Source organism: Anser cygnoides, chromosome 32 (assembly GCF_040182565.1).
Source record: "Anser cygnoides isolate HZ-2024a breed goose chromosome 32, Taihu_goose_T2T_genome, whole genome shotgun sequence".
Classification (NCBI taxonomy): domain Eukaryota; kingdom Metazoa; phylum Chordata; class Aves; order Anseriformes; family Anatidae; genus Anser; species Anser cygnoides.
In genome coordinates this window covers 3,214,910-3,239,238 of record NC_089904.1, presented here as the reverse complement: position 1 = coordinate 3,239,238, position 24,329 = coordinate 3,214,910, and the positions used below count along the sequence as shown (strand labels likewise).

Here is a 24,329-nt window from a genome sequence, read left to right as displayed (position 1 = left end):
GTCGCCCCCCCCAGTTCCCCCCGCCGCCCCCGGCTCCCCCGCCCGCCCCGTGCCCCCCCCCCCCCGTTCTCCCCCCCCCCCGCAGTTCCCCTCCGGGCCGCGGCGGCGCTGTGGCCCCGACGGCGGGGGCCGGGCGGCGGAAGGCGGCTCCGGTGGCGGCCGGCGCGGGCGCTCGTCGCGGCGGCGGCCGGCGGAGGGCGGGGCGGCGCCTTTGTGTGAGCGAGCGGCGATGGTGCGGGGCGCCGGGCGGGTAAGGAGCCCCCCAACCCCCCCCCAACCCCCCCGGGGCCGCCCCCCCCCAACACACCCCCAGCCCCCGGGGCCGCGCCGCCCCCCTCCGTCCCCGGCTCCTCTCGCCCCCCCCCCCCCTTCCCGTTACCTCCCCTCCCTTTCCACCCCCCCTCACTTATCTGACCCCCCCCTCCCCACCTTTCTGACCCCCCCCTCTCCCCCCGTGGTTCCCCTCGGTGCCCCCCCCACGGGTTCCCCCCTGACACCCCCCCCCCGGTGGTCTCCTACCCCCCCCCGCCGAGCCCTTCCCTGCAGAAATCGCGGCAGCGTGGCCACTTCCCACGTCCCTGTCGGGGCTGGTTGGTGCCCCCCCCCTCCGGTGTCCCACCGCCGGTGCCCCCCCCCCACCCCCGGTGCTCATTCCCTCGGTGGTAGATCCGTGCCCCCTTCCCCTCGCCTCCCCTCCACTCCCCCCCGCATTGCCCGGTCTCTTAGCCCCCCCCCAGCACCCCGGACTTGGGGGGGGGACCCTTCCTTGGTTCCCACTGCACCCACAGACCCCCCCCCAGCACCCCGGGGTGGGGGGGACCCTTCCTCAGCTCCCCCTGCACCCACAGACCCCCCCCCCCCCAGCACCCCGGGGTGGGGGGGACCCTTCCTCAGCTCCCCCTGCACCCACAGACCCCCCCCAGCACCCCGGGGTGGGGGGGACCCTTCCTCGGTTCCCCCTGCACCCACAGACCCCCCCCCAGCACCCCGGGGTGGGGGGGACCCTTCCTCAGCTCCCCGTGCACCCACAGACCCCCCCCAGCACCCCAGGGTGGGCAGGGGGCGAGGGGCAGGCCTGCGGGCGCACCCTGGCCGAGCACCCCCCGGCCTGCGCCCCCCTCTTCCGTGCTAAGGAAGCTGGCGCCAGGGTGCTGGCGTGGGACCCCCCCAGCGAACTGGGCTTTTGAGACGCGCTTCGGCTGGTTCCCCTTCGTGTCCCCACGCATCGGGGGCTTTCGGTGCCCTGGGTGCCGAGGGTGGGCTGGGGGATCGTGAGCAGGAGGGGGCGGCCGGCCGGGGGGCTGCAGGGTGGGCCGGGAGGTGCTCCACAGGGGGCCCAGCGCTGCGGTGGGGGGGGGGGGGGCGAGACCCCACCAAAGCGCCCACGTGGGCACAGGGGAGACCCGAAGCGAGGGTGGGCGGCGGGCGGGGGGTCTGGGGGTAGGGGTCTGCGAGGCAGCGGTGCTGGAGAGGCCTGGAGGTGAGCCCCCCCCCCCGTCACTCGGTGGGCGGCAGAGCCAAGCGCGGTGCCCAGGACGCAGCAGGAGCTTCGGGGCGTCGCTGGCAGAGCCGGCGGCTTTTCTCTTTTATTTCATGGTACGAGAGGGGTTCCGGTTCGTCTCCACCTAAGGAGCTGCGCTCGTTCCCAGTCGCTTGTCAGGAGGGGGGGTGTTTGAGGTAAGACTGCCACGACACCTCTCTGGCTGTGAAGCTGTTAAAGTTTTTCACGTTTTACTCCCCGCAGAGCCCCTTGCCCTGCCACTTTCTGGATGCCAAGCACCTCCTGCGGCTGATGAGGGCGTGAAGAAGCAGCTGAGCAGGACAGGGACCCCCAAGCAGCTGCTAAGATGGGCATGAGGATCAAGCTGCACAGCACCAACCACCCCAACAACCTGCTGAAGGAACTCAACAAGTGCAGGCTCTCCGAGACCATGTGCGACGTCACCATTTTGGTGGGCACCCGCTCCTTTGCCGCGCACAAGGCCGTCCTGGCCTGCGCCGCAGGCTACTTCCAGAACCTCTTTCTGAACACGGGGCTGGACGCCGCTCGGACCTACGTCGTGGACTTCATCACCCCGGCCAACTTCGAGAAGATCCTCAGCTTCGTGTACACCTCGGAGCTCTTCACAGACCTGATCAACGTAGGCGTCATTTACGAGGTGGCGGAGCGGCTGGGCATGGAGGACCTGCTGCAGGCCTGCCACTCGACCTTCCCCGACTTGGAGAGCTCGGCCATCTCCAAGCAGCCCTCCCTGGCCGTGGGCGAGGGCCGGTCGGGTCCTCTGAGCAGCGCCTCCTCCGAGCAGAACCATTCCCTGGGGGAAATCCGGAGCGGCGGGGAGCATTTCGGCCCCGAGCGCGGTTACATCCTGCACGGGGAGGCAGTGGGCAGCTACAAGGAGGACGACAGGAATAACGCGAGCGAAGGCAGCCAGGCCCTTGCCCTGATGCAGCAGCAGCAGCAGCCTCCCAAGACGGAGCAGGAACCAGATGCGGGGCAGTTCGCTCCTGCCGCGAGCATGGCAGCCCAGCCCAGCCTGGGCAGCGTGAACATCGTCGTTCAAACCACCACGAGCTCCTGCCAGCAGTATAAAGTCCAGAGCAACGGTGACTACAGCAAGGGTGGCTTCTTCACCACCGACGCGTCCCTGGACATCTCCACGGGAAGCAACTCCTGTCCCAGCAACAGCGACCACTCCAAAGAGCAGGGCTTTGTGCAGATGGATGAGCTTCAGCTGGAAGATTTGGGCGAGGACGAACTGCACTTCGAAGATGCCAGCGAGGAGCTGGGCCCGTCGGAAGAAGTCATTGAGCTGAGCGACGACAGCGAGGAAGAGCTGGCCTTTGAGAACGACAGCCGGGATAGCAAGGCCATGCCCTGCCAGGTGTGCAAGAAGGTGCTGGAGCCCAACATCCAGCTGATCCGCCAGCACGCCAGGGATCACGTTGACCTGCTGACCGGGAACTGCAAGGTCTGCGAAACCCACTTCCAGGACCGCAACTCCAGGGTCACTCACGTTTTGTCCCACATCGGCATCTTCCTCTTCTCCTGTGACATGTGTGAGACCAAGTTCTTCACCCAGTGGCAGCTCACCCTGCACCGCAGAGAGGGGGTGTTCGACAACAACGTCATCGTCCACCCCAGCGACCCGCTGCCGGGGAAGGTCGGCGCGTTTGGCGGAGGATCCGGCTCGGAGCTGGCGTGCGCCGCCTGCGGGAAGCCTTTGGCCAAAGACTTCCACACCGTCCGCAACCACATCCTGGACCACGTGAACCTGAAAAGCCAGACGTGCGGCGTATGCGATCAGAGGCACCTGAGCCTCTGCAGCCTGATGTGGCACGCCCTGTCTCACTTGGGGATCTCGGTCTTCTCCTGCTCCGTTTGCGCCAACAGCTTTGTGGACCGGCACCTCCTGGAGAAGCACCTGGCCGTCCACCAGAACGTGGAGGACGCCCTTTTCCGCTGCCACTTCTGCGGGCAGAGCTTCAAGCTGGAGGCGGCGTACCGCTACCACGTCAGCCAGCACAAGTGCGGCAGCGGCCTGGACATCCGACCCAGCTTCGGTGACCGGCTCCAGCCGCAGGGCCTGCAGAAGAGGAAGCTGCCTGAGGAGTTCCTGAGCGAAGACCTGGCGCTGCAGAGCCAGCCGGGCAACAGTAAGTACAGCTGCAAGGTCTGCGGGAAGAGGTTCGCCCACACCAGCGAGTTCAACTACCACCGGAGGATTCACACCGGAGAGAAGCCCTACCAGTGCAAGGTGTGCCACAAGTTCTTCCGCGGCCGCTCCACCATCAAGTGCCACCTGCGGACGCACTCAGGGGCCCTCATGTACCGCTGCACCGTGTGCGGCCACTACAGCTCCACGCTCAACCTCATGAGCAAGCACATAGGCGTGCACAAAGGCAGCCTCCCCCCGGACTTCACCATCGAGCAGACTTTCATGTACATTATCCATTCCAAAGATGCGGAGAAAAATGCGGACAGCTGATGGGGTGAGGCAGGGCAGGGCCAGCAAAGGAGCAAACGCTCGCGACAGAAGCTGTGGAGAAACGTCATTTATTTTATTTAATGGTCAGGCGTCGTGGATGGAATCCTCTTTTTCTATTTTTATTATTATTATTTTTTTAATTTTTGGCCTTGCTAGGTCTTTTTAGATTGGCATCGTACAAATCAACAGCACGTAAGCTACATCACTGTTTCGGAGAAGTCCGTCATGTTTACTTACCTCTGATCCTGTTAGAGGCCAATGAGTTTTGTGTTTTTAGCATTTCTCACTAGGTTTTGAATCTAGATTTTATTTTTAAACCTTTTAGCCCACTTGACTAGGCTAACCCTCAGTTTGAGCTTACCCACAAACTGATGCTGCTAAGATATTTTGACACCTGACCTCAGTAGAGAGGGACAGAGCTAGAGCAGGATGGTGCTGGACTTGAAGAAAAAGGAAAAAAAGACAGGAAAACAAAGACTCGTTCTAGGCATCACTGGGGTTCTGCTGCTATTGTGAGGAGAGTCTGTGTCACAGGATCGGCCTTGCCACCGTGGCTCCGCTGCGGGGGAGATGAGCAGGCAGTGAGGCGGGATGCCAGGGGCAGGCAATGGAGGGCGGCTGGGGGCCCTGGGCATGTTGCTGCCGTGCCCGTGATGCTGCTGCCGTCTTCAAAGAGCCCGTTCTTGGACAAAGGGAAAGGAAGGAGCCGGCCACCTCGTGGCGGGGAGCAGCCCGAGCAGGGGGCTGCTCGGAGGGGATGGGTGCTGCGAGCAGGGAGGTCCCGCGGAGGAACGGCCGAGCGAGGCAGGGCAGCAGCTCCGTGCTGAGGGATCGGCTGCTTCCTAGGAGGCGCTTTGCAGCGGCGTCATCGGGCCCGGCTTTTGCCGGCTGCTGAGGGCGTGCTGGCATCTCCTCCGCGCTTGTGCACGTGGCGCTCGCCGCGTCCCAGGGCGTCGTGTTGGAAGCCGCAGGAGAGCAGCGTTGCTGAGGCTGCGTGATCCCGGCGCATGAGCACAAGACAAAACCGTGGCCTTATCTCTCCGTCGGTGTCGTCGGGAAGGACGGAGCTCTGCCGGAGGCATGGCCCCTGCTGCTGCCACCACTGCCGCCGTGGGTTGCCGCATCCCGGACGCGTCTCCTCGCCGACGAGCGCTGCAGGACGGTGTTGGTGCCGATGTGAGTTCGTTCGCCTTCTGTCGCGACGCCGTGACCGCGGCGTGTGCCGGGGCAGCCGCTGGGAGCCGCGTGTGCTGCACTGTGGGCTCCCGGGGCCGGGCCGGCCCTGCCGGCAGTGTTTACACCAGGAAGGGTGGGACCGGCTCGTTCCCATGCTATCCTGCTGTGGGGCAGAGGTGGAGAGGAACATATTTTCCAAATACCACGGCGTGAGTTATAACTGCCCTTAGGTAACTCATACTACCTCACAAACAGGAAGCGCTTTCAAGCCACAGTCGTCGTAAATTGGGCTCCTGTGCTTCTGCAAAGATATGCTGTTACAAAACAAAACTAGTGATTTGCAAACCCTGTGAGATCACCCCGCTTCCCCCTCCGCTCGAAGGGGCAACCCGCAGCCCAGCATGGTCCGGACGCGTGGTTCGTGAGCTAGGAATTCCTGGGGATTGCTCCCCCCGCTCCACTGTGGCCTTGGGCAAGTCACTTCACCTCTTTGCCTCAGTTTCCTCATCTGTAAAATGAGGGTGGTAACACTTGTGGTACCGACCTACCTCCCTGGAGTGTGCTGAAGATTACTGGCTCACATCTGCAAAGCGCGTGGAAGATGCAAAGCACCTCGTGAGTATTAACGTGTAGCATCCGAGGAGATGACAGCCTCCATCCTCTCCTGTCCCGTACCGGTTTCTTGAGGTACAAAGGCCACCCAGCTGGGTCATTTTACTCCTGGTACAGCCTTCCCCATCGAAAGCAACTCTTCCTTTAGTCCCATCCAAGTCCTGTGGAACGAGCTACGTAGCAATACAAGGTGAGGGGAGACCGAAACTTGTGGGTTGAGATAAGGACAGGGAGATCTCCCTCCACTTGCCGTTATGGGCAAAACAGCCTTGGCTTGGGGAAGATTAATTTATTGCCAGTTAAGAACCGTAGAGCAGTGAGAACTAAAAGCAGACTAAAAACACCTTCCTCCCATCCACCCTCTTCTACCTCCTCTCCCAAGCAGTGCAGGGGAACAGGGGCTGCGGTCAGCCTGCAATGCTTCCTCTCCACCGCTCCTTCATCATCACGCTCTTCCCCTGCTCCGTGCAGGGTCCCCCCCACGGCATGCTGTCCTTCCCGAACCGATCCCACGTGGGCTCTCTGCGGGCTGCAGCCTCCTTCGGGCCACATCCCCCTGCTCCCCCCTGGTCCCCTCCAGGGGCTGCAGGGGAACTCCGCTCCCCCACCTGGAGCACTGGCGCGCCCTCCTTCTCCCACTTCGGTGTGTGCACGGGGCAGGGGCAGAGGAGCCGACCTCACTTGGGAGGAAAAAGGGAAGTGGAGGCTGCGGAGGGGTTCGCGTCCTTTCCCCCGTCCGTGTCGTGTTGGCCAGGTTTGGGCCAGCTGACTGCCTGCTGGAGACGCCTACCGGGACTCGTCCGCTTGGCACTTTGGTGCGTGCAGTATGTTTACAGAGGAAAAGAGGTACTGAGATGGTAGGTGGCTCGTGCGGGAGGTGGGGAGGGTGTCTGTCAGCCAGAGTTGCGCTTCCAGAGTGCTGGTTGTGGGGTGCTGCTGGTCAGCCAGCAGCCTTGGTGCGGGACCCCCGGCAGCGAGGAGCCGTGGCCACCCTGCTGGCTCAAAGGGAAGAGCTCAGGAGCCGCGTTGGGGGCCGGCAGCATGTCACCGGGGGGCTCGTTGAGGCACAGGGTCGCCTCCGTTGTCCTGATGGTGGTGAGGTGTGCTGGTGGACGGGGCCCTGGCATGTGGTCTGCTTTGGAGGTTGTTATGAAGGATGTGAGGGAGGCTTGAGACCGCTGAGTCTTCAAAGCCTCGAGACCCTCCCGAAATGCCCCAGGAGCTTCAATGAGCTTCGGGACGCCTCGGGGCACTGGTGCGTGGTAACAGCCTGCAGCCCCGTGTCCAGCTAAGCTGTGAAGCAAAAGCCTTTTGTGCACATAAACCAAAAAGAGAAGCTTTTACACTGAAACAGTAGCGGGCAAAGCAAGCCCACCCTTCTGAGCACAGGGACAGGAAAGCAAAAGCCCACCCCGTCTTCTGCCGGCTGCTTTTGGTGTGCGGGTGGGGAGAGAGCGCTCAGGTCCCTGACGTTTCTGTCTTGGTTTCTTCCCTGTGTGGTCATGAATTATTCCCACGTGAAGCTGCCTGCGATTGGCGGCGAGCTCTCGTTCGCGGAGGCAGTGTGGGGACGGGGCCGTGGCTGAGAGGGGCTGAGGGAGCTCTCCTCCCCTGTGGTCGGGGGGCTGCGTGGCCTGGCCCCACAGCGGGCCTGGCCCCACAGCGGGCCTGGCCCCACAGCGGGCCCGGCCCCACAGCGGGCCCGGCCCCACAGCGGGCCCGGCCCCACAGCGGGCCCGGCCCCACAGCGGGCCTGGCCCCACAGCGGGCCCGGCCCCACAGCGGGCCTGGCCCCACACCGGGCCCGGCCCCACACCAGGCCCGGCCCCACAGCGGGCCTGGCCCCACAGCGGGCCCGGCCCCACACCAGGCCTGGCCCCACAGCGGGCCTGGCCCCACAGCGGGCCTGGCCCCACACCGGGCCCGGCCCCGGCCCCACACCGGGCCCGGCCCCACACCAGGCCTGGCCCCACACCGGGCATGGCCCCACACCGGGCCCGGCCCCACACGGCCCCTCTGCCAGCCCCACCAGGCCTGGGATGGGGCCCTAGCGGCCCCCGCGGCGCTGCGAAGGGTGCTCGGAGCTGCCTTGCTCCGACCCCCGCAATGCATCGCGCCGTTCCGGTTTGTCCTCCCCTTTCTCGAAGGATCCGGGTCTCTTAACAAAATAATTAAGCGGAAGAAAGGAAAAAAAAAAAAAAAAAGTTGAATTGCTGTCTAACCTTTTTGTTAAGTTAATAGTAGGTACTGACCTCCTGATATTTAAGTGTTTACTATCTATTTGCTGTAAAGTTTTGTATATTTTGTAAACTTTCCCCCCAAATAGTAGATGTCTAAAATCGTTGTACATTGGGTTCTTTTATACTCCATTGTTCAGCACAAAGTGTGGTTTTTATTTAGAATAATAAAATGAAAAATGTTGACCTCTTGTGCCCTGTTTCTGTAGTAAAAAGTAAATAATAATTCTTTTTATAGTTAGCCAGTGCCAGGAGCAGGTGCTGGACAAATTCAAGCTGGGGACGAGGCCCAGGAGCAGCGGGTATTTGGGAAGTGCTAAAGGAACGCGCTGCTGGGACAGCTTCCCATGAGAGGGGACAAGGGAAGGCCGGGGGGGAGTCAAGGGGAGCCGCAGGACCTGCAGGGTTTTGGAGCCAGGTCTCTGGGTGAAGCTGTGGGTGAAATAATTCTGAGGCCGCTCTGGCCTCCAGCACTGTGAGCTGCAGCGCACAAAAGTTGCAGATGCATTAGGAGAGTTTTCTTTAAAACAAAAGAAAACAAAAGTTTAATAGGTCAAATACCAAGTTGTACATGCTTAAGTAACTTGAATATAGCGCTGTCCGGGTTATGTCATGTATCAGATGTCTTGCTATTGTGTGCTTATCTTCAGTTTCTTCAGTGAGAATGAGAGGGCGTGAGCAAAGGAAGCCTTGAGAGGGGTCGGGCCCGGAGCCGTGCTCAGCCGGCGGCTGCCTCCGCATCGCCTATTGAAGGGGCTGCCCTCGTGTCGGGGGGCTGACTTCTGCCCTGGCTGCTCAGCAAATATTTCTGTGACAGAGAAGGATTTGTCTTTTCCTGCCCGGGCCGGTCCCCTTCTGGAGGCGAGCAGGGACATCTCTGCGCAGCAGTCCTGGGGCGTGCAGCGGGGGCGCAGAGCGGCCCCCGGCCAGCCCCACGGTGACCGTGGGTCCGTGTCAGCCCGGCACATCCTGCCCTCCGCTGCTGGAGGCGAGCATCCTGTCCTCGGATCCGGTCCAATTTGCTTATGCCTTGCTTTTTTAAAAATGTGTTTCTTAAGCAGCTCAAGGCCTCCAGATTTATGAATTCCCTTCCAGCGGCTGCCGCTCCTTCACCTTCCCCTACCCAGGGCTTGACCCACAGCATGTGACTGAGCCGAAGCCAGATGAGGAGGAACTTTCTCCGGATGCTCCAGTTTCTTGCAGCCCGTGCTCCGAGGGTGCGTGCACGTGGAAGTGCCACAGCGCACGCCTTCCATGCGACTTTGATTGAGAGGGACTGCGTGTCAAGGACTGCCAGAGCCTGCCGGTACTTAGAAAGGTGCCCAGCGGCTGAGGAACCCGACACGAGATGCTTTAAAGGAGACCGGTGTTAACGAGCTGGGTGTCCTGCTGCAGTATGCAAACCAGGAACCCTAACTCGATTCTCCCCAGCCCTGTTTGAAGGCAGACTTGTGCAGTGAAACCCAGTTCTAATTGTCCCTAATTTACTGCTGGGTTTGAACAATCGCTCTCAAGGAGTTGCTGATGTTGAGTGGTTCCTCCCCTCGTTAAAGCTCAGCTCTGTGTCATGCTCAGCACCTCCGGGTTTTGTTGCCTTCATTTCTGTAAAATCAGGCTTTCAGCTCCCTGCCAGGTGCTGCGAGGGAAGGTTTGTCTTTCAAAGGCATGAATTCTATCTCGTTCCTGCTCGGGAAAGCATCAGAGCAGAAGGGCAATGTTCATCCCATACTTTTGCAGTGGGTTATGGCCAGAGCACACGGGTAAGTGATAGTAGGGGCTGCAGAAAACCCTGGGCTAAAGGAAGAGGGCAGCGTGTTCCCCACCCTGTGTGGCTGTGGGGAAGGTCGGGGGCTGCTGGGGTCGGGTCCCAGTGGTGGGTTTGTGGGCAGGCTTCGGAGCAGACAGAGGACAAGTGTTTCTTTGGAAAACAGGAAATATCTCTTTCTCTTATTCTTTTGTTAGCAAAACAGATCCGATAGGGCAGCACATCAGAGGCGACGTGTCTGTGACTCCCTGCACCATCTAATTTCACGTCTGGCACTCTGCCCTTGCCTTCAGAGCACAGTAGGTGGCCAGCCAAGAAGTGTTGTTTAAAAGCAAAGTGTCTGCTTAGCACCAGGGAAAATAATCTTACTGACCGCAGTGAGCCCAGGGAGCTGGCCACCCCCCTGGGGCCAGCCACGAGCGGGCAGTCCAACGCCCCGCTTAATTGGGGGGGTTGTTGTCCTTCGTGATGACTATGGAGTGCTGCGTGGTGGAGGAGGAATTGTCTGCACCTTTCTGGCCGGCTAGGTCTTTGGGGATGTATTTCACCACGGCAGAGATGAGCTTGCTGCGGAAGTTTTTGCTTAGGAAGTTGTAGAGGATTGGGTTGATCACGCAGTGGAGCAGGGTGAAGCAGTCTATGATGTCGTAGAAGAAGTAGAGGAAGTGAGCGAACGTGCAGTGGAGGATGATGTGGTTGCCGTCGAGGGTGAGCAGCGTGAGCGTGACGTGGAAGGGCAGCCAGCTGACGAGAAACACGATGATGTAGGCGTAGATGAGCAGACAGTGCTTCCTGCTCTCCGGCTTGGTGCGCTTCAGGAACCTGGCCGTCAGGATGTTGAAAACGGCGATGATGGGGAAGGGGATGAGGAACCCAATGGTGGTGGTGGCCAAGCTGACTGCCAGCGCCCACTCATCATAGGTCTCGAAGGGGGCCATGAAGATGCAGATGGGCTCTCCGGTGTTGACCAGCTGCATGTGAGCGACCTCCAGGAAGGGGATGGCTGCTGCCAGGACCCAGCTGCAGGCGCAGATGATGCGGCGTGCCCGGTGCTGGTGCTTACGCCAGAAGAGGGAGGAGCTCGTCAGGGACACGTAGCGATCCACACTCAGGCAGGTGAGAAATAAGATGCTGGCATACATGTTGGCGAAGTAGAAGTAGTGCGTGAAGCGGCAGAGGAAGCTGCCCCAGAGCCAGGTGTAATCCAGCATCACCTCCAGCATCCAGATGGGCAGCGAGAGCAGCACTCCGAGGTCGGCAATGGCCATGTTGATGATGTAGAGGTTCACCAAGCTCTTGTTGCCCCGTGTCTGCCAGTTGACCCAGATGACGAGGAGGTTCTCCACCAAGCCCACCACGAAGATGACCAGGTAAAGGATGAAGAGGACGACCCGCTTGACGTTCTCATCCAGGCTGAACTCGCAGAACGTGTAGGTGTAGTTGAAGAGGTGGAGCAGCTCAGACCAGTTGTGGTAGTCCCCGTACTCATTTGGGAGAGTGGGCGCCTCGCTGGGGGCAGCGGTCATCTCAGCCATTCTGGTAGCTGCAAAGAAAGGGAGAGCAATGAACTGCGGAGCCCTTCAGCGGGGCAGAGAGCTGCAGCCACGCTGGGAGTCCTCCCCCTGCCAGGTGCTAGAGCCGGGAAGCATCCGCACACTCAGCTTCTTGGTAACTTCAATTTCTGCTCTTGGCCGTCCCAAATGACGACTGAATTGCAGCACCGGGGTATGGGGCACAGGGGTCTCACAAAGACCCAGCTGTGGGTGTCACACTACGAGACTTGCTTGAATTAAGCTGTGAGACTTGCTCACCAGGTCTTGCTTTATATCCCTCTGCCTCCTTGCACTGAGGGATGCTAGAGATCCCTCCCCCCCCCCCCCCCCCAAAAAATAAAAAGTTATTTATAAGTGGCAGGAGCTTTCATTTAGACATAAGAAAAGATCAAAAGAGAAACTCAGATAGAAACTCTAAGTGGCTGCACTGAGTGGGGCAGCTGGAAAATAGAGGAAAAACAGCTGGTCTCTCCTGGTGAAGTTCAGTCGCAGGGGGAGGTTCTGGAAGTACGTATGTATTTTTTTTAATCCTATGGGATTTTATTTTGATGGGTAAATTCCTACATCATCCCTCCAAAGACGCTGCATCAGCATTGAACGTTAACCTCACATCGCAGACAAATGCCAGCCGCAAGCAGCAGCCTCCCAGTCCCCCAGCTGTGTTCCCGCTTCCATCCCTGTTGGAGCACAGCCAGCCGTGGCCGTACCCTGGGGACACGCGGCGCTGGGGACTGGCAGGTGGCAGAGTACAAGGACCCAGTCAGGGCACCTGCAAGCCCCGAGGCTCAGCAACGTCAGCGTGGGCATGGGGCTGCAAGCCTGGGAGCCTCCCTTGCTGCTCCCTGCAGCTGCCTCCACGCCTCCTGCGCTCAGGTCCCCCCGGCGCAGAGCTGGTGGGATCCCCGCTGCTGCCGCCCTGCCCCTACACGCAGAGGTGCACCCCGGCGCCGCGGTCAGGACCACAAAGCACGCAGGAGACCGCAGCAGCAGCCTTGCCCCCGCTGCGGCGTGCAGGTGCCGTGCGGCCCAGATGGGAATGCCCCCTCGCTCCTCCCTGCCGCGCACTGCACCGGATCCCCTCGGGGCTCTGAGTAGGTACCAAAACTACGAACTTAAGGGAAATGTAACAGCATCCTTTTATTGCCACAAGCGTGAAAGCCTGTGGATCCCAGCACGGCTGCAGCCGCACGGCAAAGGTGCCGCGGACCCCGCTGCAGAACGCCCGAGGGGACCCGTCCCCAGGAATACCAAGTGCATCGCTGCACCGGGGCACCCCACGGCACCGCGCGGGGCTCCGCGCACCGCAACCAGCGCCCCCAGAGCACCAGCCCTGCCCAGGCGCTGTCACCCTCCTGAAAGCTTTGGCGAGAAGCCCGCAGGGCCAGAGCCTAGCTGTGCCCGGGGCTTTCGGCTCCCGAGGCAGCGGTGGGAGAGGGGCGCGAGGCGTGCTGGCTCACCGGCAGGCGTGCGGAGCAGCTGCGCGGGGCGATCCTCGCGGCACGGCGGCTGGCGCTCGTCTGGGCGTGCGGGGATGCGGCCGCCGCAGGGCGTGGGGTGGGCTCTGGGATCCTCCCCAGCAGGAAATGACCATGGCAGCCCGATATCCTGAGACAGCCCAGCGCGAGGGGACGCCAGACGCGGCTTCCAGCCCCCCGGTTTGGCGTGCACCTGAGGTCACGGCGCGCTGGGGAAGGGGAGGCCTCGGGAAGGTGCCAGCATCAGCACCAGAGGGGCTCCGGGGGTGATTTGGAGACACCCCACCTGCTGCCTGCTCCACGCAGGACCTGGCGGCCACCAAGCCATGGGCCTAATCCTGCCCAGGGCTCGCTGGTGCCGTGGGCAGGGGGAAAATGAATCTGCTGGGAGCCCCGAGGGATAAAGGGGGTTAGGGGGAATGTGCCGTGCCTGTCCCCGAGGCATTGCTTGGGGGCCCTCAGGCTTTCCTTTGGGGAAAGAGCCCAAAATCGGCACACTGGGGACACAGCACATTGCTGAGGGGGGGGGGAAAGCAACCACATCCCCCAGGGCACTGCCTCTGAGCCAGGATTTTAAGGCACGGGGGCAGCTGGAGCTGCGATGCCTCCTCAGCCGTCGGAATTCGCTGCAGATGGCTATCTCCACAGCAACACCTCTGGCCAGGCAGCAATTAATCAACCCAACGTGATTGCCTGGCAGTTTTGCAGGGGAAGGGAGGGGGCTTTAGCCTTGCCCCCACGCTGGGGAGGGGGCTGATAGGCAGAACGTTTTGCATCGAGCTGCAAGTCCTGCAAAACAATTGCAGGAAATCTCCTTTTCAAGTGCAGACAAGACATTGTGATCAACAATCGGCTCGGAAGGAAGGCACGGCTGGAACAGGGAAGCATACGGCACTGATAAGTCGGCCCTTGCACAACAACAGGCCAGTCGCCAGCGACCCCAGCGAGCAGGTACCCCGGCCCCGCAGGGTCCCAGCCTCTGTTTGCAAAGGGGAACTCGGGGTTTTGGTCCCACCCCCGGCACCGCAGGGTGCGCTTTGCCCCGCGGCTGGCACAGGGGTGCCACGCTGTGCCGTGGGCCGGGAGGCTCGGCCTTCGCTGTGGCTGCACCTTCCCAGCAGGGCAGGGATGCGGTTTTTGTTTCCGTGTAACAGATCGTGAAACTGAGGCGGGAGGAGATGAGCTGAGGGGAGTTATTGCCCGCTGCAAGCCCATGGGAAAGGCAGGAATCGGATCCAGGCCACGCACCGCGGCCACGGCCAGCAGGGGCCGATGCTAAGAGGGGGTGAGGAGGGGAAAGAAGCTGGTCCCAGCCCCAACAGCCCCTGGACTCTGTCCTGCCCAGCTGCAGCCGCGGTGCTCTGCCCTGCAGGGCCAGGCACCGGCGTGAGGGCCTCGGGGTCATTTATTTGTTTTCGTCTTCCTCACCTTCTAAGACTGGGGCATGCAATCCAGCTTTGATGGCACAAACACTATCCACTGTGGGCTGGCAAGCTCCTTGTCTTGGCGTTTTATTTCCCAAGGGCTTGGGGAAGGACCAGACCTGTCTGTGGAGAGCAAAAGCGTTGGTAGATGCAGCAGGAAGGACCGAGCGACGAAGGTGACCCTGCAGCGGTTGGATCAAGAGCAACCCGAGGGACCTGAGGCTTTCCTGGGGGCGTTTTGGGGCTGCCCGATCCCAGCCAGGACTTCCAGCTGCAGGAGCTGGTGGCATTTCCAAGCCAGCCGTGCCGCTGGGAGCGGGACAGGAGCTGGGGCAGGCAGCTCGGCTCCTTCTCCCAATCTCTGCTGGGATGCTCCAAGGCCACTGGCACCCAAACCTGACCGTCTCCAGCGAGCCCAAGGGGCCCCCACCCTCTCCAGGGGCCCGCTTCTTCCATTTGTTTGGAGATAAGTGGGATAAGAGGCTGCTTCCTCTCCGGAAAGGCACCGCTCCAGGGCTCGGGGCAGGGCAGGAGGGGCAGCTGGGGGAGCTCAGCTCGGGGGGGGGGTGTCCCTGGGACACCGGAGGGACTTGAAGCCCCGCTGGAGCTTTTACCCCACGGAGCTGAATCTGGGCCCAAAATTCCCGTGGGATTTGTACTTCATGGTTGCCGGCAGCAGGCAGGGCTGCTCTGGGACCAGCCGTTCTCCCAGTGCTGCCCAGCATCGCCGCTGCGCTCTACACCCCCCCCCCCCGGGGACGCGCAGGGACGTGGTGCCGTGCAGGCTGCTGGGGATGCCGTACCCGCCTGCCATGCCCAGCAAAAAAAAAAACAACTGAACGTTTTGCTGGCTGCTGCCATGGGGCTGTGGCACAGCGTGCACGGGGGCCCCGAGTGCTCCCTGCCCGGGCTTCTCGCCCCAGCGCTGTCCCGCTCTTGCACACGAGGGAGAAGCGCTGTGGGACTTGGGTGGGTGGGAGCCAGGCTGCTGTTAACGCTGCTCTTACCCCGCAGGCAAGTGCACAACCTAAGGGGCTTGTCTCCCAGCTGATCATCGCTAATCAGCCCTTAATTAGGGTTATGAAGGATGTGAGTTGCCGCCCACGCAGCTGATGTGCCGAAACCCAGCAACATCCACCTGGTGCCAGGGGAGCCTGCAGACAGCGGGGCCGCGCCGCTGGGGGCTTTGCACGGGGCCGGTCCCTGACTGCTCTGATGAAGCTGGGAGCTGGCGGCTGGGGATTTCTCCCCCTGTGCTAAGGGCAAAAAGCTGCCCGGGTGCTCCCAACCAGCTTTCAGCAGCTGAGGGAGGTAGTGAGCTACGGATAAAGGCACCCAGAGCACTACAGAAGCATGTGGCAGCTCCGGAGCCTGTGGATCTGGCGTGCGGGTAAGTGTTTGGCCCTAAATACCCCCCAAAAACCAAATAAAAGCCTGGAGGGAGGCTGCACTGGGGTTGTCCTCCCTGCAGGCCGCGGCTGGTGGCCAAGGGACCAGTGTCCGCACCCCGCACGCCAAGCTGTGCGAGGTGTCATTGAGGTCCGGGGAGGTGGGAAGCGCCGAGGAAGGCTGCTGCTGCCCGGGGGATGCTGCGGGACCCCCGCAGGGCTGTCGGGGCACAGCCGTCTCCACGGCCGCGGCTCCGATGCTTGCAGGTGCTCCGGGCAAGGGCTTGGGTGCGCCTTGAGCGGAGCGGGTGGCCCAGGACCGCGTCCCAGCAGCTTCCAGGTCCCTCTGAGGATGGAGCTCGCCACGGGAAGCCCCCTTCACGCCAGCTTTATTGAGCAGCGTAACGGGGACAGAGACACACATCTCAGGGGCGTGCAGGTATCCCCCCGGCCGGGCTGGGCAGGAAAAAAGTGATAATGGTGTCAGAGAGCCAGGCCGGGCAGTAGCTGAGCGGCAGGAAGGCGAGCCGGGCGTCCCAGCCGGCCGTGTAGCGGCTGCGGGGGCAGCGGGCGAGCAGCGCGTGCTCCATGCAGCCGGTGACGATGGACAGGCGGGAGCTGCTCAGGCGGTGCACCAGGGCCGTGCGCCGGGCATCTGGTGGGGGACAAACGGGGGTCAGCAGCACAGCCCCGGGGGTGTGAGGGCTGGGGGTGGGGGGGTACTCACAGGTCTCCAAGTAGCGGGGGCCGTAGGCTGCCTGGGTCTCCGCTGGGAGCCTCTCCCAGAGGCGCTCCATGGCCTTCACCAGCACCCTGGGGTCAGTCATCCCCGTCTGGAAGCCGCCGGGTTCAATGATGGAGATCTGCACCCCGAAGGGGCGCATCTCACGCCTGGCCGGGGAGGGGGCCATCAGCACCCCAGGGACCAGGCATCACGAGGCAATGGGGACCCCCCCCCGACACCCCTCTGTCCCCCGGGTGGCAGCCGGGGAGCCCTCGCCTCTCCCTGAGGCTCCTCAAAACCCTTCTCTACTTGCACAACCGCTGGCTCCGGCCTTGCACAAGTTTCCCAACCCACGGGGACGTCTTTCACAAGCCCTCCCCGTGGCTCAATGCTCAGCTCAGCTGTGGGGATGGGAGGCAGCTGGGCACAGCTCAAAGCCCTGCGTGGGGAAAGCAGGGTACAACCGCCCAGCACACGGGAGCCCCGAGAGGGATGAGGCTGGCCTCCCCCATACCTGAGGCTGTCGGAGAAGGCCTCCACGCCGTACTTGGAGGGGCAGTACCCCCCTCCCACCAGGGCGATGCGCCCCACCACGCTGGCCACGTTGACCACCCGGCCCCGGGCTCTGCGCACCAGGGGCAGCAGGCTCAGCGTCACCTCGATGAGGCCGACCAGGTTGATGTCCAGCACCTTGACGAAGTCGTCCTTGCTCAGCCACTCGTTGGGAGCAGAGGGGACGGCGATCCCGGCGTTGTTCACCAGCCCCCACAGCCCTGGAAAGGGGATGAGTTGAGACAGGGTCTCTGCCCCCTTGCCATGCCCCCAGCCCGAGCCGTGCCCCCCCGTCCTACCTCGGTCACCCACGCACTCCCGGACCCAGGCGGTGGCGGCAGCAATGCTGTGGCTGGAGGTGACGTCCAGGAGGACGGTCTGCAGGCGCTGCGAGGTGGCCGCCCGCAGCCCGGCGGCCCCCGGCTCCGTCAGGCAGCCCGCCAGCACCCGCAGCCCCCGCGCGTCCAGCTGCCGTGCCAGCAGGTTGCCGAAGCCCGAGTCGCAGCCCGTGATCAGCACGAACTTCTCCGAGAGGCCGGGCACCGTCTGCCGCTCCCGGTGCCAGCGCCGCAGCCACAGCAGCCCCGCCAGCACCGCCGCCAGCCACAGCCACATCCTCGCTGGAGCTCGGCTCTGGGGGAAGGAAGAGGCAGAGTGTCCCGTGTGCTGCCCTGGGATGAAGGCTGGGTCCTGGGGAGCGCGCAGGGACTGGTGGCATCTGGGTCGGAGCAGCTGCCGTTGCGCCCCTGGAGCTGTTAGTCTCAGCCGTCGGACAGCTCTGCAGGGCATATAGCATTAGGGGCTTTTCCCTGGTGTTGGGTGGTCTTCGGATCTCAGGTGCGAGGCCCTGCACTTCCCTGCTGGCTGCTGCCCATGGGAGCCCGTTGCAGCCGGTGCTCCTCGGGTGGGCGCGCTCGTGGCAGGTGCTGGTTCAAAGCTCTCCGTCCTACCTGGCCCCTGCGTCTCCCTCAGCCCCCAACCGCCCATCCTGCTCAGCACTCGGTGGCTGTTTCCTTCTGGCCCTCTTACACATGAGCTTTTGTCCTCAGCGTGACTAAGAAGCACCAAGGACGCGTTTTTGGTGGAGCCTTGCTGTGCTCCCCCCGAGCGTGACACCGCTCCGCCTCTTTCCCTGCAGCAGCGCGATGGGCTGGGGACCTTCAGAGCGGCGCCCACCTCCTCCTCAGAGCAAGCTCCTGCCTCAGCAGTGTTTGGATGTCCTTGAGCCAGCTGTGTCCGAGCCTTTCTATACCTCCCTCCAGATGTGCCTGACCCAGCCAGAGGAGCTGCACCCTTGTGAACGCTGCGGCCCCAACCCTGGGGTTACCTGGGCAGGTCCTGTGCTGCTCTGGTCCCGCTCAGCGAAGGTCTGTCGCAGCCCATCCCGGTGTGGGGGCCATATAAATAGAGGCTGGCATGCAACAGCCCCAGCCCAGGTATTGAGCAGCAGCTGGGGGAAGAGCCAGAAACCCGAATTGCTCTGGGTCATCCTGCAGGAGAGGCCGGATTGCACCAGCTCCCGGTATAAAACTCCATTTCTTAATTGCGATTCACCGCCTCATCTTGCACAGATCCATGTGCTGGGAGCTCTGCTCTGGCCTCTGGTAGCTGCCTGTGCTGGCAGAGCTGGCTCAGACCCTTCTGGACGCAGCGCTGGGCTGAGTTTGCCTGGCTCAGGAGCCCTGGGGCGGCTGCTTTGTCCCCTTTACCCAGGGCAGGCAGCAGAGGGGCTGGGGCAAGCTCAGAGCAGCGAAGCGGGGCTGGGGGCTCCCCTGGCCACCTGAAGCAGCGCTCACTCCCCTTCCCAGCCGCTCTGCCCGTGGGGCACGGAGCCGGCTGCTGCAGCTCGGAGCACCTGGGTGTCCCCAGCACCAGGGCACAGCGAAGCGGGCAGGGGCTGGTGCAGGCGGGGAGGCTCGGCGCAGCCGTGCCGACGCTTCTGTCCCGTCTCTCCCGGTGCAGGCAGGGGCATGGCCTCGGTGCGCTGTCTGAGGGAGGGGGCACAGCTAAAAAGAAAAGCCCTGCCGTGCAGGGAAGAGGACGTTGTCTTTATTCAGCAGCAAACCTGTTTGCTAGCAGGTGACGGCGAGTCGCAGGATGTACGCCGATCTAGGGGTTTAGGAACTTCTCCGCGCGGCTTCAGCTGCAGGGCGATGCCAGATCTCAGCCCCTGGCTGCTGCTGCCCGCAGCGGCCTCAGGCTTTCTGGGCAGGTTTGGGGTAGAGCCAGGTCAGGATCACGTCGGCGAGGGTGGAGGGCAGGTAGCTGAGGGGGATGAAGAGCAGCTTGGCGTCCCAGCCGGCCGAGTAGCGGGCGCGCGGGTAGCGGCTGGTCAGCGCGTGCTCCATGCAGTCCGTGACCAGCGAGAGGTTGGAGTTGCACCTCTTCTGCATCTTCCTGACTCCTGCCACAACTGCGGAGGCAGAAGGGGCCCGGTGGGTGCTGAGCCTCCTGCCAAAGGCAGCTGAACTCTCTGGCTCCCAGGGCGGCTGGACACCCTGTGGCCCCGGGGTGGGCTTTGGCTTCGGGGAGGGAGGACCGTTGCTTTAGCTGCTAGGTGGTGTACTTACAGTCCTTCAAGTAATTCTCCCCGTAGCCTGCTTTCGTTTCATCCGAGACCTTCTCCCAGGTGCTAAGAAAGCACTTCTCCAGGTTCTCGGCGCCGGTGATCGCTGTCTTGAAGTAGCCTGGCTCGATGATGCTGACCTTCACCCCGAAGTGGCGCATCTCAAGCCTGGAAGGATCCGAGCCCCGTGGGAGCAGATTGCAGCAGCCAGCACGGGGTCGTGCAGGATGCACGGCAGCCTTGTGACAGGGGACTGGGGGGGGGATCCTGAACACGCCAGCACACCCCGTGCCAGCCCCAGCACGCATCCGAGGTGGTTCATGAACAAATGTTTGCTGAGCCTGGATGGGATGGGGTCAGAACAGACCTCGGGGACGTTCCCCCGGGATCTGGAGCGAGGGCAAGGTCCAAGCAGGAGGTTTCCTGCCCGGGCAGGTGGTGTCAGCCTGGGGCCAGCAGCCTCCCCTGCAGCCAGGCAGATCCAGCACGCGGGGGAATGAAATCAGAGCCCTGCCACATCCTTCACCGTCCCCTCCCTTGGGCTGCCTCTGCGTGAGCTGGACTGAAGCCAGAGCGGAGGCTGCCAGCGGTGGCCGTGGGTACGGCACGAGGCGGCGCTCGCGTGGGTGGGCGCTGCGTCCCCAAAGGCCCTCTTCGTGCGTCTGGTGGCGGCAGCTAAAACAAGCCCACGTGTGCTCGCTGGGGGTGGCAGAGGAAGGGGTCTGCGCAGGCGAAGGCTCTGCCAGAGAAGTGAAGTGGCCTGAAGGACCAGCAGCGGGCTCTGCACGTGGACTTACCGGAGGCTGTCGGAGAAGGCCTCCACGCCGTACTTGGAGGGGCAGTACCCCCCGCCGAAGAAGGCGATGCGGCCCATCACGCTGGCCACGTTGACCACCCGGCCCCGGGCTCTGCGCACCAGGGGCAGGAGGCTCAGCGTCACCTCGATGAGGCCGACCAGGTTGACGTCCAGCACCTTGACGAAGTCGTCCTTGCTCAGCCACTCGTTGGGAGCAGAGGGGACGGCGATCCCGGCGTTGTTCACCAGCCCCCAGAGTCCTGGGGAGGGGATGGGGTGACACAGGGCCACTGTCCCCTGACGTGCCCCCAGCCCCAGCCGTGCCCCCCCCGTCCTACCTCGGTCACCCACACGCTCCCGGACCCAGGCGGTGGCGGCAGCAATGCTGTGGCTGGAGGTGACGTCCAGGAGGACGGTCTGCAGGCGCTGCGAGGTGGCCGCCCGCAGCCCGGCGGCCCCCGGCTCCGTCAGGCAGCCCGCCAGCACCCGCAGCCCCCGCGCGTCCAGCTGCCGTGCCAGCAGGTTGCCGAAGCCCGAGTCGCAGCCCGTGATCAGCACGAACTTCTCCGAGAGGCCGGGCACCGTCTGCCGCTCCCGGTGCCAGCGCCGCAGCCACAGCAGCCCCGCCAGCACCGCCGCCAGCCACAGCCACGGCCACGGCCCCATCCCGGGCAGGAGGTCGGGGCTCAGCGAGCGGAGCGGGGACACTCGGGGGGCGAGCGGGAGCAGGCGCTGCTGCAGCCGCAAGCGCTGGATCAGGCCCGCACCGACCTTGGACCTGCCCAACCCCGCAGGGCTGGGTAAATCAGTGCCGGTGGTGGGGCCGGATCTGGGGCCAGCAGCGCTGTGCCAGCAGCTGAGGCTGCAGCCGAGCCTGGGGAGGCACGGGCAGGGGGCTCAGCCCCACGGTGCATCCCCGGCCCCTTCCAGGCCAGGTCCTGGGCAGGAGCGTGATGGTTGCCTGCCCCATCCCGGTGTCGCCAGCTCTGTCGACAGCTGGGGCGCGCTGGAGGCGTCTGGCTGCCGGCACTGCCCTGGGCCGTGTCTTACGGCAGCGTTACGGAAGGAGCCTGAAGGAGCAGGCGCTGCGTTTCCTAACGCCGCTCGCTTCTGCTTTTATCACGGGCATCTGGTGGCTCTGGGAACCAGAGCTGGAGAGCAGCAAGAAGCTGCGCTGAGCTTGTAGGCACACGCCTGCACAGGCAGTGCCCACAAAACACTCCTGCGCTCCCGGCGGCGGCGCTGAGCCTCTCCCCTGCCCCCTTGCAAACCAGCCGAGGGGCAGCCCGTTGTCGGCATGGGGCTGCAGCCTTTGTGCTTGGTCCTTGGGGTTTTGGCTGGGTCTGCGCCCACACGGGCACCCCACGGCCCCACCCTCCCAGCTGCCTGATGCAGCCCCCCCGGCTGCTCCCCCTGCACGCACAGGGCACCAGAGGGGAGCACGGGGCAGCCCCTGCGGAGCCTGGGGCCAGCGAGGGCTGAGCTGCGTTGCCCCAAGAGCGGGGCAAGCACCGCACCGGGGTCTTCCGTGGCCAGGAAGGAGCTTTGGTCCCTCACAGCCCTCCCAGTCCCTGTGGTCGTTCTCCTCTGCCTGGCAGCGTTTGATGCCTCACCCATCCCCGGGGATGCCCCTGTCCTCCCCCTCCCTCCTGGCGAAGCAGGACCCCCCTGCTTGTGCAGCACGAAACCCCCGAAAGCAAAGAGCAGTGGGCGGACGCGAGGCAGCGGCGGTGGCCACGCAACACATGCAGGCACTCAGGGCAGCGTTGCTTTCTGTGAAATGGCCGCGAACGCCAACAACCGACTGGAGCGAGCGGGGCCCGGGCCGCAAGCCCGATGCCGGGGGGTATGGGCAGCACCGTGCTGGGCACCGGCTGCGCCCCGAGCGCGCTCCTAGGTGGTGCTGGTGGCGAGCAGGCGGTCGGCCCAGGCGCTGGGCAGGTAGGACAGGGGGATGTAGAAGAGTCTGGCGTCCAGACCGCATCCGTAGCGAGTGCGCGGGTACTCGGCTGTCAGCGCGTGCTCCATGGCGTCGGTGACGAGGGAGAGCTTGGGGTTGGCTGTGACGATTAAACGCTGAAAATTGCTGTTGTCTGCAGAGGAGAAGTGAGAGCTGGCCGGGCGCCCCGCGCCACGCTGAGGTTTAACCCAGCGAGGGCAGCACGTTTTGTTTTCCTTTCCCTGCCACAGGATCCCAGCCACAGCCCCCCGGCACCCCTGGCACCCGCACTCACAGGCCTGGAAGTACTGCTGCCCATACTCCTGCTTGACCTCGTCGGGCGCGCGGTCCCACGCCCGCACGATGCTCTGCCTCGCCTCGTCGGAGTCCAGGATGCTGGTCTGGAAGCAGCCGGGCTCGATGATGGACACCTTCACCCCGAAATCCCGGAGCTCGCGCCTGGGAGGCAGCGGTGAGCGTGGTGCAGCGGGGATCGGGGCTGGGAGAGGGACGGGGGGACGGGACAGGGGGTACCTGAGGCTGTCGGAGAAGGCCTCCACGCCGTACTTGGAGGGGCAGTACCCCCCGCCGAAGAAGGCGATGCGCCCCACCACGCTGGCCACGTTGACCACCCGGCCCCGGGCTCTGCGCACCAGGGGCAGGAGGCTCAGCGTCACCTCGATGAGGCCGACCAGGTTGACGTCCAGCACCTTGACGAAGTCGTCCTTGCTCAGCCACTCGTTGGGGCCGACCGGGTTGAAGATCCCAGCATTGTTCACCAGCCCCCAGAGTCCTGGGGAGGGGATGGGGTGACACAGGGCCACTGTCCCCTGACGTGCCCCCAGCCCCAGCTGTGCCCCCCGTCCTACCTCGGTCACCCACGCACTCCCGGACCCAGGCGGTGGCGGCAGCAATGCTGTGGCTGGAGGTGACGTCCAGGAGGACGGTCTGCAGGCGCTGCGAGGTGGCCGCCCGCAGCCCGGCGGCCCCCGGCTCCGTCAGGCAGCCCGCCAGCACCCGCAGCCCCCGCGCGTCCAGCTGCCGTGCCAGCAGGTTGCCGAAGCCCGAGTCGCAGCCCGTGATCAGCACGAACTTCTCCGAGAGGCCGGGCACCGTCTGCCGCTCCCGGTGCCAGCGCCGCAGCCACAGCAGCCCCGCCAGCACCGCCGCCAGCCACAGCCACGGCCACGGCCCCATCCCGGGCAGGAGGTCGGGGCTCAGCGAGCGGAGCGGGGACACTCGGGGGGCGAGCGGGGAAGGCGCCGGTGCAGCCGCAAGCGCCGGCTCAGGCCCGCACCGACCTTGGACCCCCGGGACCGGGCAATGACCGCGGGCGGGGCCAGGGGCTGAGCTCCCTGGGGCGCCCCGAGCCCCCCCTGCCCCTCCCCGGCCGCCGGGGCTCGCTGCAGCCCCGTGCGCTGCCCGTGCCCCTCTGGTAGGTGCCGAGCCGTGCCGTGCCGTGCCGTGCGGGACTGGGGTGGGCTTTGCAGTGCCCGGCCGTGCCGTGCCGTGCCGTTCTGGGCCATGTCGGGCACTGCAGTGCCCACTCCCGAACCGAGCCGTGCCGTGCCGTGCGGGACTGGGGTGGGCTTTGCAGTGCCCGGCCGTGCCGTGCCGAGCCGTTCCGGGCTATGTCAGGTGCTCAAGCGCCCGTTCCCAAACCGAGCCGAGCCAAGCCTTGCCGGGGGAGGACTGGAGGCGAACTGGGCCGTGCCGTGCCGAGCCATTCCGGGCTATGTCAGGTGCTCAAGTGCCCGTTCCCGAGCCGAGCCGAGCCGAGCCGCATCTGGCTGCGGTGCCCAGGCTGTGCCGGGTGCCGTGCCGGGCCATTCCGAGCCGTGCCGTGCTGGGCCGTGCCGTGCGGGACTGGGGTGGGCTTTGCAGTGCCCGGCCGTGCCGTTCTGGGCCATGTCGGGCACTGCAGTGCCCACTCCCGAACCGAGCCGAGCCGAGCCGTGCCGGGCGGGACTGGCACGGACTTTGCAGCGCCCGGCCGTGCCGTGCCGAGCCCGGAACGGTGCTCAAGCGCCCGTTCCCGAGCCGAGCCGAGCCGTATCTGGCTGCGGTGCCCAGGCTGTGCCGGGTGCCGTGCCGGGCCGTGCCGGGCCGTTCCGAGCCGTTCCGAGCCGTGCC

At 64.1% G+C, this 24,329-nt stretch overlaps 6 protein-coding genes across 7 annotated transcripts; 2 read left to right on the top strand and 4 right to left on the bottom strand.

Annotated features, from left to right (window-relative positions):
- The first annotated feature begins 101 nt into the window (after window positions 1–101).
- Window positions 102–8,200, top strand: ZBTB39 (zinc finger and BTB domain containing 39). Its single transcript, XM_066985719.1, has 2 exons — window positions 102–250; window positions 1,745–8,200. The coding sequence occupies exon 2, from the start codon at window positions 1,848–1,850 to the stop codon at window positions 3,987–3,989; it is 2,142 nt and encodes a 713-aa protein (XP_066841820.1). The 5' UTR covers window positions 102–250; window positions 1,745–1,847; the 3' UTR covers window positions 3,990–8,200.
- A 25-nt stretch (window positions 8,201–8,225) lies between these two features.
- GPR182 (G protein-coupled receptor 182) lies at window positions 8,226–12,929 on the bottom strand. The gene is made up of 2 exons (XM_048054766.2): window positions 12,790–12,929; window positions 8,226–11,322 (listed from the first exon to the last, which is right to left on the bottom strand). Exon 2 carries the CDS (start codon window positions 11,312–11,314, stop codon window positions 10,220–10,222), a length of 1,095 nt encoding a protein of 364 aa, XP_047910723.2. The 5' UTR covers window positions 11,315–11,322; window positions 12,790–12,929; the 3' UTR covers window positions 8,226–10,219.
- Window positions 12,930–13,002: 73 nt separating this feature from the next.
- On the top strand, window positions 13,003–22,977 carry LOC136788050 (uncharacterized). Of its 2 annotated transcripts, XR_010827057.1 has the most exons (5): window positions 13,003–13,758; window positions 14,331–14,407; window positions 15,246–15,621; window positions 22,448–22,668; window positions 22,853–22,977. XR_010827057.1 is itself a non-coding variant. In XM_066985731.1 (4 exons), the coding sequence occupies exons 3-4, from the start codon at window positions 15,344–15,346 to the stop codon at window positions 18,677–18,679; spliced, it is 924 nt and encodes a 307-aa protein (XP_066841832.1). In that variant the 5' UTR covers window positions 13,003–13,758; window positions 14,331–14,407; window positions 15,246–15,343; the 3' UTR covers window positions 18,680–18,988. The 2 variants fall into 2 exon arrangements, 1 of the variants encoding a protein (XP_066841832.1); XM_066985731.1 differs by lacking the exons at window positions 22,448–22,668; window positions 22,853–22,977 and adding an exon at window positions 18,034–18,988.
- LOC106049007 (retinol dehydrogenase 16-like) lies at window positions 16,045–17,510 on the bottom strand. Its single transcript, XM_066985400.1, has 4 exons — window positions 17,195–17,510; window positions 16,858–17,116; window positions 16,347–16,510; window positions 16,045–16,274 (listed from the first exon to the last, which is right to left on the bottom strand). Exons 1-4 carry the CDS (start codon window positions 17,508–17,510, stop codon window positions 16,045–16,047), a joined length of 969 nt encoding a protein of 322 aa, XP_066841501.1.
- LOC106049006 (retinol dehydrogenase 16-like) lies at window positions 18,916–24,304 on the bottom strand. Its single transcript, XM_066985723.1, has 5 exons — window positions 23,505–24,304; window positions 20,596–21,035; window positions 20,259–20,517; window positions 19,466–19,629; window positions 18,916–19,308 (listed from the first exon to the last, which is right to left on the bottom strand). Exons 1-5 carry the CDS (start codon window positions 23,720–23,722, stop codon window positions 19,091–19,093), a joined length of 1,299 nt encoding a protein of 432 aa, XP_066841824.1. The 5' UTR covers window positions 23,723–24,304; the 3' UTR covers window positions 18,916–19,090.
- Window positions 22,013–23,393, bottom strand: LOC106049005 (17-beta-hydroxysteroid dehydrogenase type 6-like). The gene is made up of 4 exons (XM_066985730.1): window positions 23,066–23,393; window positions 22,731–22,989; window positions 22,492–22,655; window positions 22,013–22,350 (listed from the first exon to the last, which is right to left on the bottom strand). The coding sequence occupies exons 1-4, from the start codon at window positions 23,391–23,393 to the stop codon at window positions 22,151–22,153; spliced, it is 951 nt and encodes a 316-aa protein (XP_066841831.1). The 3' UTR covers window positions 22,013–22,150.
- Window positions 24,305–24,329: the final 25 nt, after the last annotated feature.

What these genes read in the sequence shown, in the direction of transcription:
- GPR182 (XM_048054766.2), bottom strand. Translation starts at nt 11,314, where the DNA reads ATGGCTGAGATGACCGCTGCCCCCAGCGAGGCGCCCACTCTCCCAAAT.
- LOC136788050 (XM_066985731.1), top strand. Translation starts at nt 15,344, where the DNA reads ATGTGCCGAAACCCAGCAACATCCACCTGGTGCCAGGGGAGCCTGCAG. An exon ending in CCTGTGGATCTGGCGTGCGG is followed by an intron (nt 15,622 to 18,033) that starts GTAAGTGTTTGG and finishes CTTTCCCTGCAG; the next exon opens with CAGCGCGATGGGCTGGGGAC.
- LOC106049005 (XM_066985730.1), bottom strand. Translation starts at nt 23,393, where the DNA reads ATGGGGCCGTGGCCGTGGCTGTGGCTGGCGGCGGTGCTGGCGGGGCTG. An exon ending in GCCTTCTCCGACAGCCTCAG is followed by an intron (nt 22,656 to 22,730) that starts GTACCCCCTGTC and finishes GCTGCCTCCCAG; the next exon opens with GCGCGAGCTCCGGGATTTCG. An exon ending in GCAGCAGTACTTCCAGGCCT is followed by an intron (nt 22,351 to 22,491) that starts GTGAGTGCGGGT and finishes TCTCCTCTGCAG; the next exon opens with ACAACAGCAATTTTCAGCGT.
- LOC106049007 (XM_066985400.1), bottom strand. Translation starts at nt 17,510, where the DNA reads ATGTGGCTGTGGCTGGCGGCGGTGCTGGCGGGGCTGCTGTGGCTGCGG. An exon ending in GGAGTGCGTGGGTGACCGAG is followed by an intron (nt 17,117 to 17,194) that starts GTAGGACGGGGG and finishes TCCCCTTTCCAG; the next exon opens with GGCTGTGGGGGCTGGTGAAC. An exon ending in CCCCCGCTACTTGGAGACCT is followed by an intron (nt 16,275 to 16,346) that starts GTGAGTACCCCC and finishes GTCCCCCACCAG; the next exon opens with ATGCCCGGCGCACGGCCCTG.
- ZBTB39 (XM_066985719.1), top strand. Translation starts at nt 1,848, where the DNA reads ATGGGCATGAGGATCAAGCTGCACAGCACCAACCACCCCAACAACCTG.
- LOC106049006 (XM_066985723.1), bottom strand. Translation starts at nt 23,722, where the DNA reads ATGGCCCAGAACGGCACGGCACGGCACGGCCGGGCACTGCAAAGCCCA. An exon ending in GGAGCGTGTGGGTGACCGAG is followed by an intron (nt 20,518 to 20,595) that starts GTAGGACGGGGG and finishes TCCCCTCCCCAG; the next exon opens with GACTCTGGGGGCTGGTGAAC. An exon ending in GGAGAATTACTTGAAGGACT is followed by an intron (nt 19,309 to 19,465) that starts GTAAGTACACCA and finishes CTGCCTCCGCAG; the next exon opens with TTGTGGCAGGAGTCAGGAAG.